We start from the raw sequence: 13147 nt of genomic DNA on the forward strand, positions 1-13147 counted from the left end.
ATGGATTGGATTTTTGGAAAAGGTCGTTCATGTGGTGCAGTCTTAAATTCTGGTTTCTTTTGACATAAATTCAAAACCCAGGACCTTCTTGCTGAATCATGCACTTCTCTGCACACTCTATGGTCAATCCAAAAATAGAGAACAACAGATGGGCCTATTCAATATTTTTGTGCCAGGCTGGTAAGGAAATGCCTCTGATGGAATGAGTTAGAGTTTGTGGTGTAGCTCCGAAAGTGGAGATGGAAGAATTAGTTGCTGCAAAAAGCAGGGCAGAAGCATCAATACGTCCTGTTGCTTATTGGCTGTAAATATGGGTTTGATAGACACTAAACCAGGGGTGGCCATGACAGGCTCTAAACCAGGGGTGGCCATGACGTCGATCGCGAGCTACCGGTCGATGGCTGCATTGTCTTTTCAATCATTTTCATGTCTTGCATGTGGGTAATGTTTGATATCAAATGCTAACTGGACGTTATACATGAAGTGTGTGTCTAATGAACACTACGTAACTATTTTGACTGACATATTTACTTACTTACGTACACAGCTATTCAGGAATTACGTGTAATTCTCTTTACTGAATTGAATTGAATTGTGAATTATTCGTGAATATCAGGTACTTTGATTACCTGTAAACTTTGAAACTGTGAATGTGACATATTACTTGTAATAATTTGTATTTAGTATAGTAGTTCAAAAGTTTACATATAATATACAGTATCTTATATGTTTTACAGTAAGAGAGTAAGAAAAAGGGTGTGCACCCCGATATACTGTACATGTACAATGTTCATATAAATTCATATTTATAAAGACGGTAGTTATATATTTTCTATATTTATAGTAGGAGGTAGGTCTTTGGGACTCGGTCATTGTAAAAGTAGCTCGCAGGCTGAAAAAGTGTGGGCCCCCCGGCTGTAAACCTTAAAAGTCCCCTATTATGCAAAGTATACCTTTTAATGATGTTTTGACAGTATTATATGACCCTCCAAGCCCACTCCGTGTATGCACCCACGACTTCACCTTTGTAAAAAATAAAAACAGGCTTCACTACACATCTTAATATTGTAAAACATCTTAAAAAGCCTGGCGCTGTGCCTCTCTCTGTTCAGCTACAGATATGCAAACTTTTAACATTTTGTTTTTCTTTAGCGTACAGTAATCTCTCATTCATCGCAGTTAATTAGTTCCAGACCTGGCCATAACAAGTGGATTTCCTCAAAGTAGGATTCCTTATTTATAAATGTAATATAGAGCATAGAAAACCTGTTTAGGACCTTCTAAATAGGGATTTTAACATTATTAGAGCCCTTTAAACATGAACTAACACCCCTATAGTCACCTTTACACTGGCTTGGATGATTGATGACAGCTTGTACAACGTGCTATGAAGCCTGGCATCTAATGTTATCCACGTGTAATACACTACTGTTGTAGAACTTGGATTTGTAATGGAATATGTTGATTGGGCAAATAGGGGTGTCACGAGACACTCAGTTCTTGAGACGAGACGACGCACGAGATTGGGTCTTTAGCATCACTTTTAAGAACATGACAATATATTGCAACCTACTAATTACTACTACGTTACACTCTTCCGCACTTTGTGTGTATGCTAGAGGCCCCGCCTCCAACCCATGCGAAAAAGAGACTAGACTGTTTGACTGATAAAAGGGCTCACCGCATTAATCGCAATTCCAAATAACAGTTGTCCATGGATGAGCAGCAAAATGATGTCATGTGTGCAGGTGAAGGAGCTCGAGCTCGAGCTGGAGTCGGAGCAGAAGCGACACGCGGAGACGGTGAAAACGCTGCGGAAGAACGAGCGCCGCCTCAAGGAGCTGCTCTTCCAGTCCGAGGAGGACCAGAAAAACCAGCAGAGAATGCAGGAGCTGGTAGAGAGGCTGCAGAGCAAGATGAAGGCTTACAAGAGACAAGTGGAGGAGGCTGTATGTGTCCTCTTTTCTACACCTCTATTTTTATTTCTAATCAGTATATTGTGATTATTATCGTGAATAATATGTTCTTGTGACTCTTATTAAATAATGCAGGAGGAGCAAGCTAACATGAACTTGGCTAAGTACAGGAAGACGGTCCATGAGTTGGATGATGCTGAAGAAAGAGCAGACATTGCTGAGTCAGCGCTCACTAAGATAAGGACCAAGAACAGAGGAAGCTTCAGCAAGGGATACTCCTCTGTAAGTATGAAATCCTTACCGTTCTATACTCTATCAGACTATCAACGTGGTGTCTTCATGGCTTGTGATGTTCATGGGTTAAAAGAGACAATATGCCATTTTTCCCCACAAATGAAAACTCTTGGCAGGTGCCTTAATAAAATGGATCAAGAATTGCAACATTTAAACAGCCCTGCTTGGAGCAGCTGGTTTTGGGGGGGTGGGGCTGTTTTGTCTCATGCAAATGAGTCACTGCTGACCCCGCTGCCGCCTACTTGTATTGTTTGCCATCAGTGTTGGGTGAATTACTTTTTAGAAATAATTAGTTACTAGTTATTTTTCCCGAAAAGGTTATTAAATTAGTAAAGTATTTGTGTTTTTTGACAAACCTTTAAAGATGTGGCGTGTGCCCTTGAGAGCTTAACACGTCCGAGGACGATGGAACGACCTGCTTGTGTTTTGTGTTGATGTTTGGCGTTCCGATGTCCGTGAATGAGGAAGTTTTGCGTGATGGTCATCCCTCGCCACTCTGCGCTTCGAATTTCACGGCTTCACTCTGTCATGTTTTCTCAAAAATATATTAATGAATGAATCATGCTGCTTCATGGTTGACTACAGCCTATTATTCATTTTAAAAAATGCATATTTAAGCAAATTGTACGTTTTTCAGGTATTTTCAAGCATAAAAATGGCTAAATGAACTAAAACTACAAATATAAAGGCATTCAGAAGATGCATTGAAATATTGTACATTTTGTGCAGCCGTGGCCACAAGTTTAGAGAATGACGCAAGTATTGGCTGACACAAACTTTGGCTGCTTCAGTGTTTTTAGATCATTTTGTGAGATGTTACTATGTTGTTCCCCAAGCCACTTAGTTATCACTTTTGTCTTTGGGAAAGGCATTGTTCATCACTGAACTGTTCTTGGATGGTTGGGAGAAGTTGCTTTTTGAGGTGGTTTTGGTACCATTCTTTATTCACGGCTGTGTTCTTAGGCAAAATTGTGAGTGAGCCCACTCCCTCGGCTGGAAAGCAACCCCACACATGAATGATTTCAGGATGCTTTACTGCTGGCATGACACAGGACTCATGGTAGCGTTATGAACAAGCGTTTTTCCTACTAGCAGGAATATCCTTACCTGTGAAGCCCTTTTGTGCGAAGCGGTGATGACTGCACGCGTTCCCTTGCAGGTAACCATGGTTAACAGAGGAAAAACAAAGATTTCAAGCACCACCCCTCTTTTGTAAAGCTTCTCGTCAGTTATTCTCACTCAATCAGGATGACAACATAATCACCAGCCTTTGTCCTTGTCAACACTTTCCGATTAATTTCATTTTCATGACAAGGAGGGATTTTGCAATGAATTGCCATTCATCTGATCACTCTTCTGTACACGCAAATTGCCATCCTAAAAACTGAGGCAGCAGACTCGGTGAAAATGAATATTTGTGCCATTCTCAAAACTTTGTAGTATCGGTCACTAGGTAGAACCAGTGCAGGAAGTGCAGTACTTGCTTTAAGAGTACATGCTTACATGTGTGAGTCTATATTATGTCTTATTTATGTCTCAAATGGCTTACTTTCTGTCTTTTATGTCAACTATATTGGGTGAAACGAGTGTAAAAGTGACTATAAGGGTGTTACTTCATGTCTAGAGGGCTCTAATAATGTTAAAAACCATATTTAGAAAGTCATAAAGTAACAGTGTTGTAACCTTTGAAGTAGTAATGAATTAAGTTACCTGTTACTGGAAAACAGTGTAAGTAACGCTGCTTTTTCAAAAGTATTATTACAGTACTATTATTATTTCACAGGTATGGTAGTGTACAGCATCTTTCCTCCCCTTGAAATTTCGCAGAATGTATTGGGATTGCAGATTAGAAAACATATGAATTAGAAAACGTGACTGTGAAAATATGAGTTCATATCCGTCTGTGGTGCCCCTGCAGGGTTACAGCACACCGTACCCAAGCCTGGCGCGGTCACCCAGCTCCGTGGGCTCGGAGGGCCGCGGAGAGAAGATCCTCAACGATGACCACGAGTCGGTCAGCTCCCTCATCCCGGCTTATCTCAACTCTCTTAAGAAGCTTATGATCGACTAATTTTCTGATGTGACGCCATTTCCAGCTTGATGACGTGAGGAAATCAAATCGGCCCCGCGTAAAGAGCGATGAGTGGAACAGAAGTGGTAGTTTCACGTCACATTATGAGCAACATTAGCCGTTTCTTCCAGCTGTAAGTCTGGAGAGCCACACCGTTATCAACATACTTCATTTGACACAATACCTGCTGCATATATTGATACTTGTGTTGCTGCATATATTGATACTTGTGTTGCTGCATATATTGATACTTGTGTTGCTGCATATATTGATACTTGTGTGTGGAACAGACCGAGTGTTGTCAATACCGTATTTCTTCAGATATGTCCACTCTAATAGACGCAATTCACCGCAAGATGCGCCGCACATTTAAATAAATATCCTAGTAAACACCTGGTACTCTCTGCAGTTGAGTAAATACATGCCCCTGACTACTACATGAGATTGAAAGGTAGCACTTCACATCAGCTATGAACTTTTTTATCAGCTATGTTGTTTATTATTGACATTTTATTTTGCATTCAGACGTTTCAATAGTGTAATAAGATGCTACTGACCGTGTTGGATAACCGGGTTCATTATTACGATAACAAAAACTACTCTTGGAACAAAGTGATTATTTCATTGCTAACGGACTGAAGGTCGAGCATTTCCATTCGTCGAAATATCACATTTTGTTGAATGAATACATTTATTTAGACTGAAGAACTGTGATATTTTTTTTTTTGCAATATGGAATACATTTGGAATCTATAGGCCAGTCTATGTATCGTCTGCCTCAGTCAAAGTAATGGCTTAGCAGTCCTTTAATCAAAGTTAAACAAGGTGCCACCAAATGTGTTATTTAGGTCAACATATTTCTCATTTCTGTCCTAACTTTTTACACACATTACTGCCTGTGATTGTAAGAAAGGTTGACAGCCATTTTATTGTTGAATGTGAACATATTCTTGGGGGGAAATAAAAGATTGATGTGATTTCCTTTGGCTTGTTAATTTGGCGACTTGATTTCCGTGTTTGTGCTGCCACACGAGGACGTAGGAAATAAATGAAAAATAAAGCGAGGGGTAGCAAAAGTACAGACCCATGGCGCATTGTAGAAAATAATAAAACAAAAAAACGCAGCAAAAAAGGGAACAATGTAGCACACAATGTAAGGAGAAAAGTGGTTAAATATATACATAATGCAAGATATAGGAATGGGTATAGTTAAGTGATTGATGATTAAGAATATTGTCGTTCCTCCCCGCTTGGTGGTTTGAATTTCGCGGCTTCACTCATCATGGTTTTAAAAATACTAAATTCTTTTTTCGTGGTTGAATATGGTCTTATTTGTCAAAAATATGCATATTTAAGCAAATTGCATGTATTCTTGGCCTAAATTAAGCATTTTCAAGCGTAAAAATGGCAAAATAAACAAAAATACAAATAGTGTTCGCTTAAAAAAAAAAAAATTTCAACGTATGAATGTGTCTGTGTAGGCTCTCAGTCATACAGGAGTTGTCCATCGAGGGAAAGGCTTCTTGAGACGTCATCTGTAATTCTGTGAAGAAGGTGTCGGACGTTTCGCTCCTCATCCGAAGAGCTTCGTCAGCGGACTAATAAGTGCTGGTAGCTTAGGCCTTAAATACAGTAAGAGAGAGCGGAATTGGTGTGCCAACACCCTCCTCCTATTGGTTCCTTACACTAAGCCTGGGCGGAGTAGTGGTATAATCCTCTCCTGCTATTAACACCTCCGATAAAAGGGAAGTGTCGCTCCCTGAGTTGGGTATGAATTCATACCCAACTCAGGGAGTGACACTTCCTTTATCGTTCGCTGACGAAGCTCTTCGGATGAGGAGCGAAACGTCCGACACCTTCTTCACAGAAGTACAGATGACATCTCAAGAAGTCTTTCCCTCAACGTATGAATGTGTATTGTGTTCTGCCTCCTGATTGGCTAAAGAACTGTAGCCCATTGTCAATCAATCACCTCTGTGCCTTCCTGTGCAGTACAGAATGCGTTGGGCTTGCCAAATTTACATAAATGTTCGATCGGTAGTGACACCGAAGAGCTGCATGTTTGCAAGTTTTACCCCCGACAACAAACACAGTGTCGACTAAACGTTCTGCACCATCAAAGGCACCTGCGGTCACACCCACGAGACAGGAGGAGGAAGGGGAAGTTGCGGTTTTAGGGCACCACAACGGAAGTAGGAAGGAAGGAGGAGAATGCGACAAAATATGTTTTAACAAGGATGCGAAAACGCTAGAGTACAGCGGAACGGCACTAGGACTACAACAAGGCGCAGTCAGATGAGTGAAATACACGCGAGTCACTTAATAATTTCTTGTGTCCAACCTTGTAGGTTAATCATTTAAAATTCAAACACAGGTTTGAAATTTGAGAGTGTTGAAATAAGAGAGAAATGTGAGAAAATGTTAATGCCTGTCTGAGAGAAGCGTATAAAGTGTATGGTGAGGGGGTTTACAGCCTTAAAACATATAATCATTGTAAAAAAAAAGTTGGCTACTTTGCGTATTTCACTTATTGGGAGCTATTGTGGGAACCCATCCCCCACGATAAATGAGGGATTACTGTATAAGGCATTTAGAATATGCATTTAAAGACATGATATGTGATAATCTACACTGGTCACTAGGTGTCAGTAATGTCGCTGTAGCGACGGATGTATTGTGTAATTGTGTGCTGCTGTTTGGTGTGTGGGCTATAGAGGGCAGTGATGTTCTGCATAAATAATCCATTAGTGTTGAACTGTACTTTTCATGCTGTTTTTTGAGTATCTTATTTCAAATACAAAGACGGTCTAATTTACATCCATCCTGATGTGGTGTCCTTCAGCCGCCATTACAAAAAATTGATGAGACGATAGCCACTGCAGGAAGTACACTGTCTACAAAAAACAAGGAACTCTCCAAACGATAACATGTGGGTCTGTTAGGTTTTATTTATGTCTAATATGTCTTATTTTCTGTTATTATGTCTACTATATTGGGTAATAGGAGTGTAAAGGTGACTTAATGTCCAGAGGGCTCTAATAATGTTAAAAAAACATTTAGAAGGTCATAAACAGGTTTTCTATGCTGTAAATACAAAAATATTCCATTCCTAAAGAAGGAATCCTACATTGTGGAAATTCGCTTATCACAGTCGAGTCTGGAACCAATTAACCGGGATAAACGTTCAAAGACATCCTCACATCCTATTAGCTAAATACTCATTCCCAATAGGGTAGTGATGGTGGACTATGTCCAAGTTTAAAAAAAGAAGCTTTTTTTCTTTAATTCATTAAAAAAAAACCTGTCATATATTTTTTGTATGTTGTGTCTTTAATTAGACATCCTAAACATTGCATATCTGGCTTGCATACATTTACATCAGGGTCCCTGAACATACTAAAATACTTACAGTATCTTTCTTTGTGCCCGTGAAGTGCAACCAGCTGACTTTTCTGCTGCAAGCAACAACAAATGAGCAACTGAAACTGTGCCCACAAGCGGCTTTAACATGCTCCGAGGCATCGATGCGACACTGTTGACATTTGGGAGTCCCATGACAAAAATATATGAATCTGCTCTAACTGCGGACAGTTACAAACCTGGCTACACACACCAGACACCTTTGACCTTTTCAAATGAGCAAAAGCCGGCATCAAATTATCGTGCATGTTCCGTCCTGCACTCACTATAATGAAAATCGAGTAGCATGAATTTACTTCTGTTTTTTTGTGTTTAACTAACATAAAGCCATCGGCTAGAATCCTGTGAAAATATATTCATTCCAAGCATTGTATATTATGTCTTCTCATGATACAGTAGCTGGTAAATGACGATGCCTTTCTCCAAAGAACATCAAGCTCATGGGTCAAAACTTCATCTCAACACTTTTATGGTTAACTGTCATTATCACACGTGTACCTGTACAGTGAAATAAGCGAGTACACAGTAACACAACACAACACGATAATAATGCGTTTTGCTTAGCAGCATTTGTTAAATCGTTTTGCGTGTGAAGTCACACGAGCGAGAATTTGCACCGAGAGCAAGAGCAGACTTACACTGCAGCATGACATAGGGCAGCTCGACACATACACAAATCAAATGTCCTTCATCTATGTAGCTGGGTGTTAAAAAGGGGTCTAAATCTGACCCAAATATTGACGTTGTCATCATCCTCAGCAGGTGCTTATCGGGAGGTGACTGATCACACCATCCTTCAGTCATAAGTGGATCATTGCTGCTGTGCTGACCCGACACACACAGATCCACATCCAGGCAGACATGCTGGCTTCGAGTCAGTGTGCAAGGTATGAGGGCCTGTTCTGTGTCGTTTATATCTCTATGTCCACAGGCCGGATGTCTCCAGTCTTATTCGCCTGCACCCACAGCGCTCTGTCTTTGGCCGGGTCCACGCAATGCAGTAGCTGGTCCACCGGCTCCATCGTCTGGTCAAACACAGATACAGCAGCCTGTTATTCATTCATTCTCTCATTTCCCATACCGCTTGTCATCATTAGGGTCACGGGTGAGCTGGAGCCTATCCCAGCTGACTTGAAGCAAGACTAAGTGTACACTCTGCATTGGTGGCAAGCCAATCACAGGGCAGTCTGTTTTTCAAATATTTTTTGCATGCTTCTCCGCATTTGTTTTTATTGCCAAAGCGCTTTAAAAGACCACCAAAACACGAGTGCATACGTCAGGTTCACAGCGATGTCCCATAAGTTAAATTCATTTACAGTAATTTTGTTGTGAATTGGTTCCAGACCAGGTCGTGATAAGTGAATTTCCACAAAGTATAAGACTCCTTCTTTATAAATGGAATACTTTCGTAGTTACGGCATAGAAAACATGTTTGCAATCTTCTAAATATGTTTTTCAACATTATTAGAGTCCTCTAGACATGAGATAACACCCCTATAGTCACCTTTACGCTCGTATTACCCAATATAGTAGATATAATCAGAGTAAATAAGGCATTTAAGACATAAATAAGACTCATCCTGGTGACTGTTACGATAAATGTCGTCCGCAGGTGTGGACGGGAAGTGACGTCAAGGGTTCAGAGTTGAGTTTTGCGTGGATTGCAGTCACAACAGTAGCCCGTGTTGTTATTATTATGATTACTGTAAATTCCGGTGTATAAGCCGTACCCACTAAATTTCGAGGAAAAAACAGATTTGAACATGCAGTATATAGTAAGCCGCACTGGACTATAAGCCGCATGTGTCCATGTCATCTCTTTATTTGACAGGAGCCAGTCATGACTCAATGTAACAGTCTGACTCACAGTGTCGTCTTACAAACAACATTCAACTCATCACACAGCAAACTAACACTCAAACGTTATTCCCTCAGAAATATAGAAACATGAACCAACACGATTTTAAAATGAAAAAAAAAACCCAAACATTTTAAAGTTTTCCCATAAAGCGTTTCGTTTGAGAAAAACATTTCATTGGAAGAGCATAGAAAGCATCGAAAATGGTGGCTGTAATGCTGCCTCCGTCCACCAGAGGGAGCCAGAGGACCCGGTGGCCAAAGCCCATAGGTAGGCTGACGTCACCGCAGCGCCACAATGAATGTGAATGAATGTGAATGAACTCTAAAATGTTGTTTTCTTCCATGTTTGTATAATTGTCAGGTACAGCTTTTGATTGTTAAGTTTCTGTGTGATGAATTTTGTGTTCTTTGACAGATGACACCGTGAATCTGCTTGTTATGTTGTTTACTGTTATATATAATGACCTCCTGCGATTTCCAATGGGTTGACGAGCTCGCTGTGAGTGCGCTGATAGCTCGTGATTGGCTCCTGCCAAAGAAACAGCTTCCGTTTTCTCACTGACTTGCGAGCGGCGCAGTTTTTAAACAATTTGTAAGTCATTCTGAAGTAAAGAAGATGTCACGAGATTCAAATGTAGGCATAAATTAGCCCTGGTGCTTATCTCACCGAACAATTATGGACGCCTAGTGACCAGTGTACAATACTACAATCACAATTTGAATGCAGCTTCTTAATTTCTTCTATTTGTATTTTAAGTCATTCAGCCATTTTTATGCTTGGCGATGCTTAATTTAGGCAGAAAATACATAACATTTGCTTCAATATACACATTTTTGGACTAATAGATTTTTGAAAAATGTGACGGAGTGAAGCCGTGAAATTCGAACTGCGATGTGGCGAGGGACGACTGTGAGTTTATTGATTGTCTTTATTCTGGGTTAATTGATGGAAGGTCATTTAAAGCATCATAGAGTACGATGCTAATAGGCTCATGTAAATAGAATATGACATACGTTAAAGCATGCAGATGTGATACTGTCTGGAATCTACTTACGCCTTGATTGAACATGTCTGTCTCGTGCCGTAAGGTGGTGTACTGACACAGGTGCTGCCGGATCATCTCCACCCGCTCCACCTCCAGTCGCTCTAACTCCTGCAGAATACAGAATCACTCGGTCATGTCGGACTCACAGAGGCGTCTTTACCGGCCCATTTTTATTTTGGATCAATGACGTGTGAATAACGTGATACAGTACGGAATCTGCCTGCAAAAGAATGTGTTTTAAGGGTAATTGTTGAACTTGTGTCATTTACCATACGTATTTAAAACCTGTTTCTTGTCAGAATACATTCCATTACATGTACAGTGGGGTGGTAAAAGGGTTTAAATATCAGTCAATGACAACACAATTGAACACAAAATGCAGTTTTTAAATGAACCTTTTTGTTATTAAGGGAGAAAAAAAGTCCAAACCTACATGGCCCTGTGTGAAAAAGTGATTGTCCCCTAAACCTAATAAGTGGTTGGGCCACCGTTAGCAGCAACAACTGCAATCAAGCGTTTGTGATAACTTGCAATGAGTCTCTTACAGTGCTGTGGAGGAATTTGGGCCCACTCATCTTTGCAGAATTGTTGTAATTCAGCCACATTGGAGGGTTTTCCAGCATGAAGCACCTTTTTAAGGTCATGCCACAGCATCTCAATAGGATTCAGGTCAGGACTTTGACTAGGCCACTCCAAAGTCTTCATTTTGTTTTTCTTCCGCCAATGAGAGGTGGACCTTTTTTTGGTAGACAGCAGAATTCATGGTTCCATTTATCACAGCAAGTCTTCCAGGTCCTGAAGCAGCAAAACAGCCCCAGACCATCACACCACCACCATATTTTACTGCTGGTATGATGTACACCAGATGTAATGGGACACACATCTTAGAAAAGGTTCAGCTTTTGTCTCGTCAGACCACAGAGTATTTTCCCAAAGGTCTTGGGGATCATCAAGATTTTTTCTGGCTAAATTGAGACGAGCCTTAATGTTCTTTTACTTCAGCAGTGGTTTTTGTCTTGGAACTCTGCCATGCAGGCTGTTTTTGCCCAGTGTCTTTCTTATGGTGGAGTCATGAACACTGACCTTAAGGCAAGTGAGACCTGCAGTTCTTTGGATGTTGTTGTGGAGTCTTTTGTGACCTCTTGGATGAGTCGTTACTGCGCTCTTGGGGTCATTTTGGTTGGCCGGACACTCCTGAGAAGCTTTGCATTTTGTGTTCAGTTCATTGACTAATATTTAAATTTGTTTGATCATCTGAAACATTTAAGTTTGACAAATATGCAAAAAAATAAGAGATCATGAAGGGTGGAAAAGACTTTGTGACACCACTGTATGTCTTCTGATTGGATATGGATATGTACTTGATCCAGGAAACAAAGTCAAATAGTGTAATAATGTCCAACTTTTTAATAAATGTGAGCATCACGGTTAAATACTACTGTGATATCTTTTACGCCTCTTCACATTTGATAGGTGGGAACATCTTTAAACACTCAATAGGGACAATAGATCCAAAGATAATAATGCTTTTTTTTGTTGATACTCCCATTGAAAATGTTTATCATCATGGCTGTGGTTTGCAGTGATGTATAAGAGGTGTATTATTTAGCTAAAAATCTTAACAATTGCAAGAAACACTTGCACATCCCATGCTGTGGTCGCATTTCTACATTTACCAGATTACCAGATCACAGGGAACACGTTTTCTGTACACAAATTCATGAGCCGTGCAGTTACTCACCAGACTAGTGGTAACCATCTCCTCAAACCATTTGGACTGGGACTGGTTGTACAGGTCCACACAGCGCATTAGATCATCTCCTGTTTCAACCACAAAATATATATAGATTTTTACATTAAAAAATTAACTTGCATATTTGTCAAAGTTCAATTTGAATGTTCTATTTTCCACTCGACGGTTCGTTTTATATTAAAATGCAGTAATGTGATCCATGTCCACTAGATGGAGTCAGAATACAAACATTGCAGACAGCCTTCTCATTTTCCACTTTTCACCATTGATATGAATTGACCATACACAGCCTCAACTGATGGAAGTTGAATTTATGCCATCATAAAGATGAAATGATTTGCTACACTGTATTATAATAACTTATAATAGGCTTGATTGGAAGCTCCCAATTCCCCACAATAACCAATGTTTCTTGAACTTGAATATACTATATAACAGGGGTCGGGAACCTTTTTTGCTAAGAGAGCCAAGAAAGCCACATATTTTTAAATGTATTTCCGTGAGAGCCATATACAACTAACAACAACTGACAACACAACAAAATGTGTGCATTATTAAGCATGACCAACAATTTTAGAGTATAATAAGTCTCTGAATTTATTATTTTTAATAACGCTGTTATATTGAAGCTAACCAATAATAAATACTGTAAGATACTTCTTACCATTAATGTGACTTCTGTGCTTGCGGTAGAAAATGGATGGATGGATTAAAGTGCGTAAAGAAGTTTTATATTTTGAATGTTATTTTTAACACTGTGATTTCCGTCAAATAAAATTACAACGAA

General features: G+C 39.9%; 2 protein-coding genes across 6 annotated transcripts in view; one reads left to right on the forward strand and one right to left on the reverse strand.

The window, feature by feature from the left end:
- The window catches only part of LOC129169973 (myosin-16-like), a 66277-nt gene extending 60967 nt beyond the window's left edge, over positions 1–5310 (forward strand). For 3 of the 5 annotated variants that reach the window (XM_054757045.1, XM_054757026.1, XM_054757036.1), the window contains 3 exons: positions 1749–1949; positions 2052–2198; positions 4129–5309. In XM_054757045.1, coding sequence (XP_054613020.1) covers positions 1749–1949; positions 2052–2198; positions 4129–4281 — 501 coding nt within the window. In that variant the 3' untranslated portion in view covers positions 4282–5309. Of the gene's footprint in view, positions 1–1748; positions 1950–2051; positions 2199–4128 lie in introns of all 5 variants that reach the window. The other 2 variants (XM_054757016.1, XM_054757054.1) reach the window with 2 other exon arrangements.
- Positions 5311–7302: 1992 nt separating this feature from the next.
- Positions 7303–13147, reverse strand: part of gas7b (growth arrest-specific 7b) — a 97947-nt gene continuing 92102 nt past the window's right edge. The window contains exons 12-14 of the mRNA XM_054757136.1: positions 12349–12428; positions 10617–10715; positions 7303–8726 (exon numbers count right to left, since the gene is read on the reverse strand). Of these exons, the coding sequence (XP_054613111.1) occupies positions 8613–8726; positions 10617–10715; positions 12349–12428 (293 nt within the window). The 3' untranslated portion in view covers positions 7303–8612. The remainder of the gene's footprint in view (positions 8727–10616; positions 10716–12348; positions 12429–13147) is intronic.

This window comes from Dunckerocampus dactyliophorus, chromosome 2 (assembly GCF_027744805.1).
Source record: "Dunckerocampus dactyliophorus isolate RoL2022-P2 chromosome 2, RoL_Ddac_1.1, whole genome shotgun sequence".
Taxonomy (NCBI): Eukaryota; Metazoa; Chordata; class Actinopteri; order Syngnathiformes; family Syngnathidae; genus Dunckerocampus; species Dunckerocampus dactyliophorus.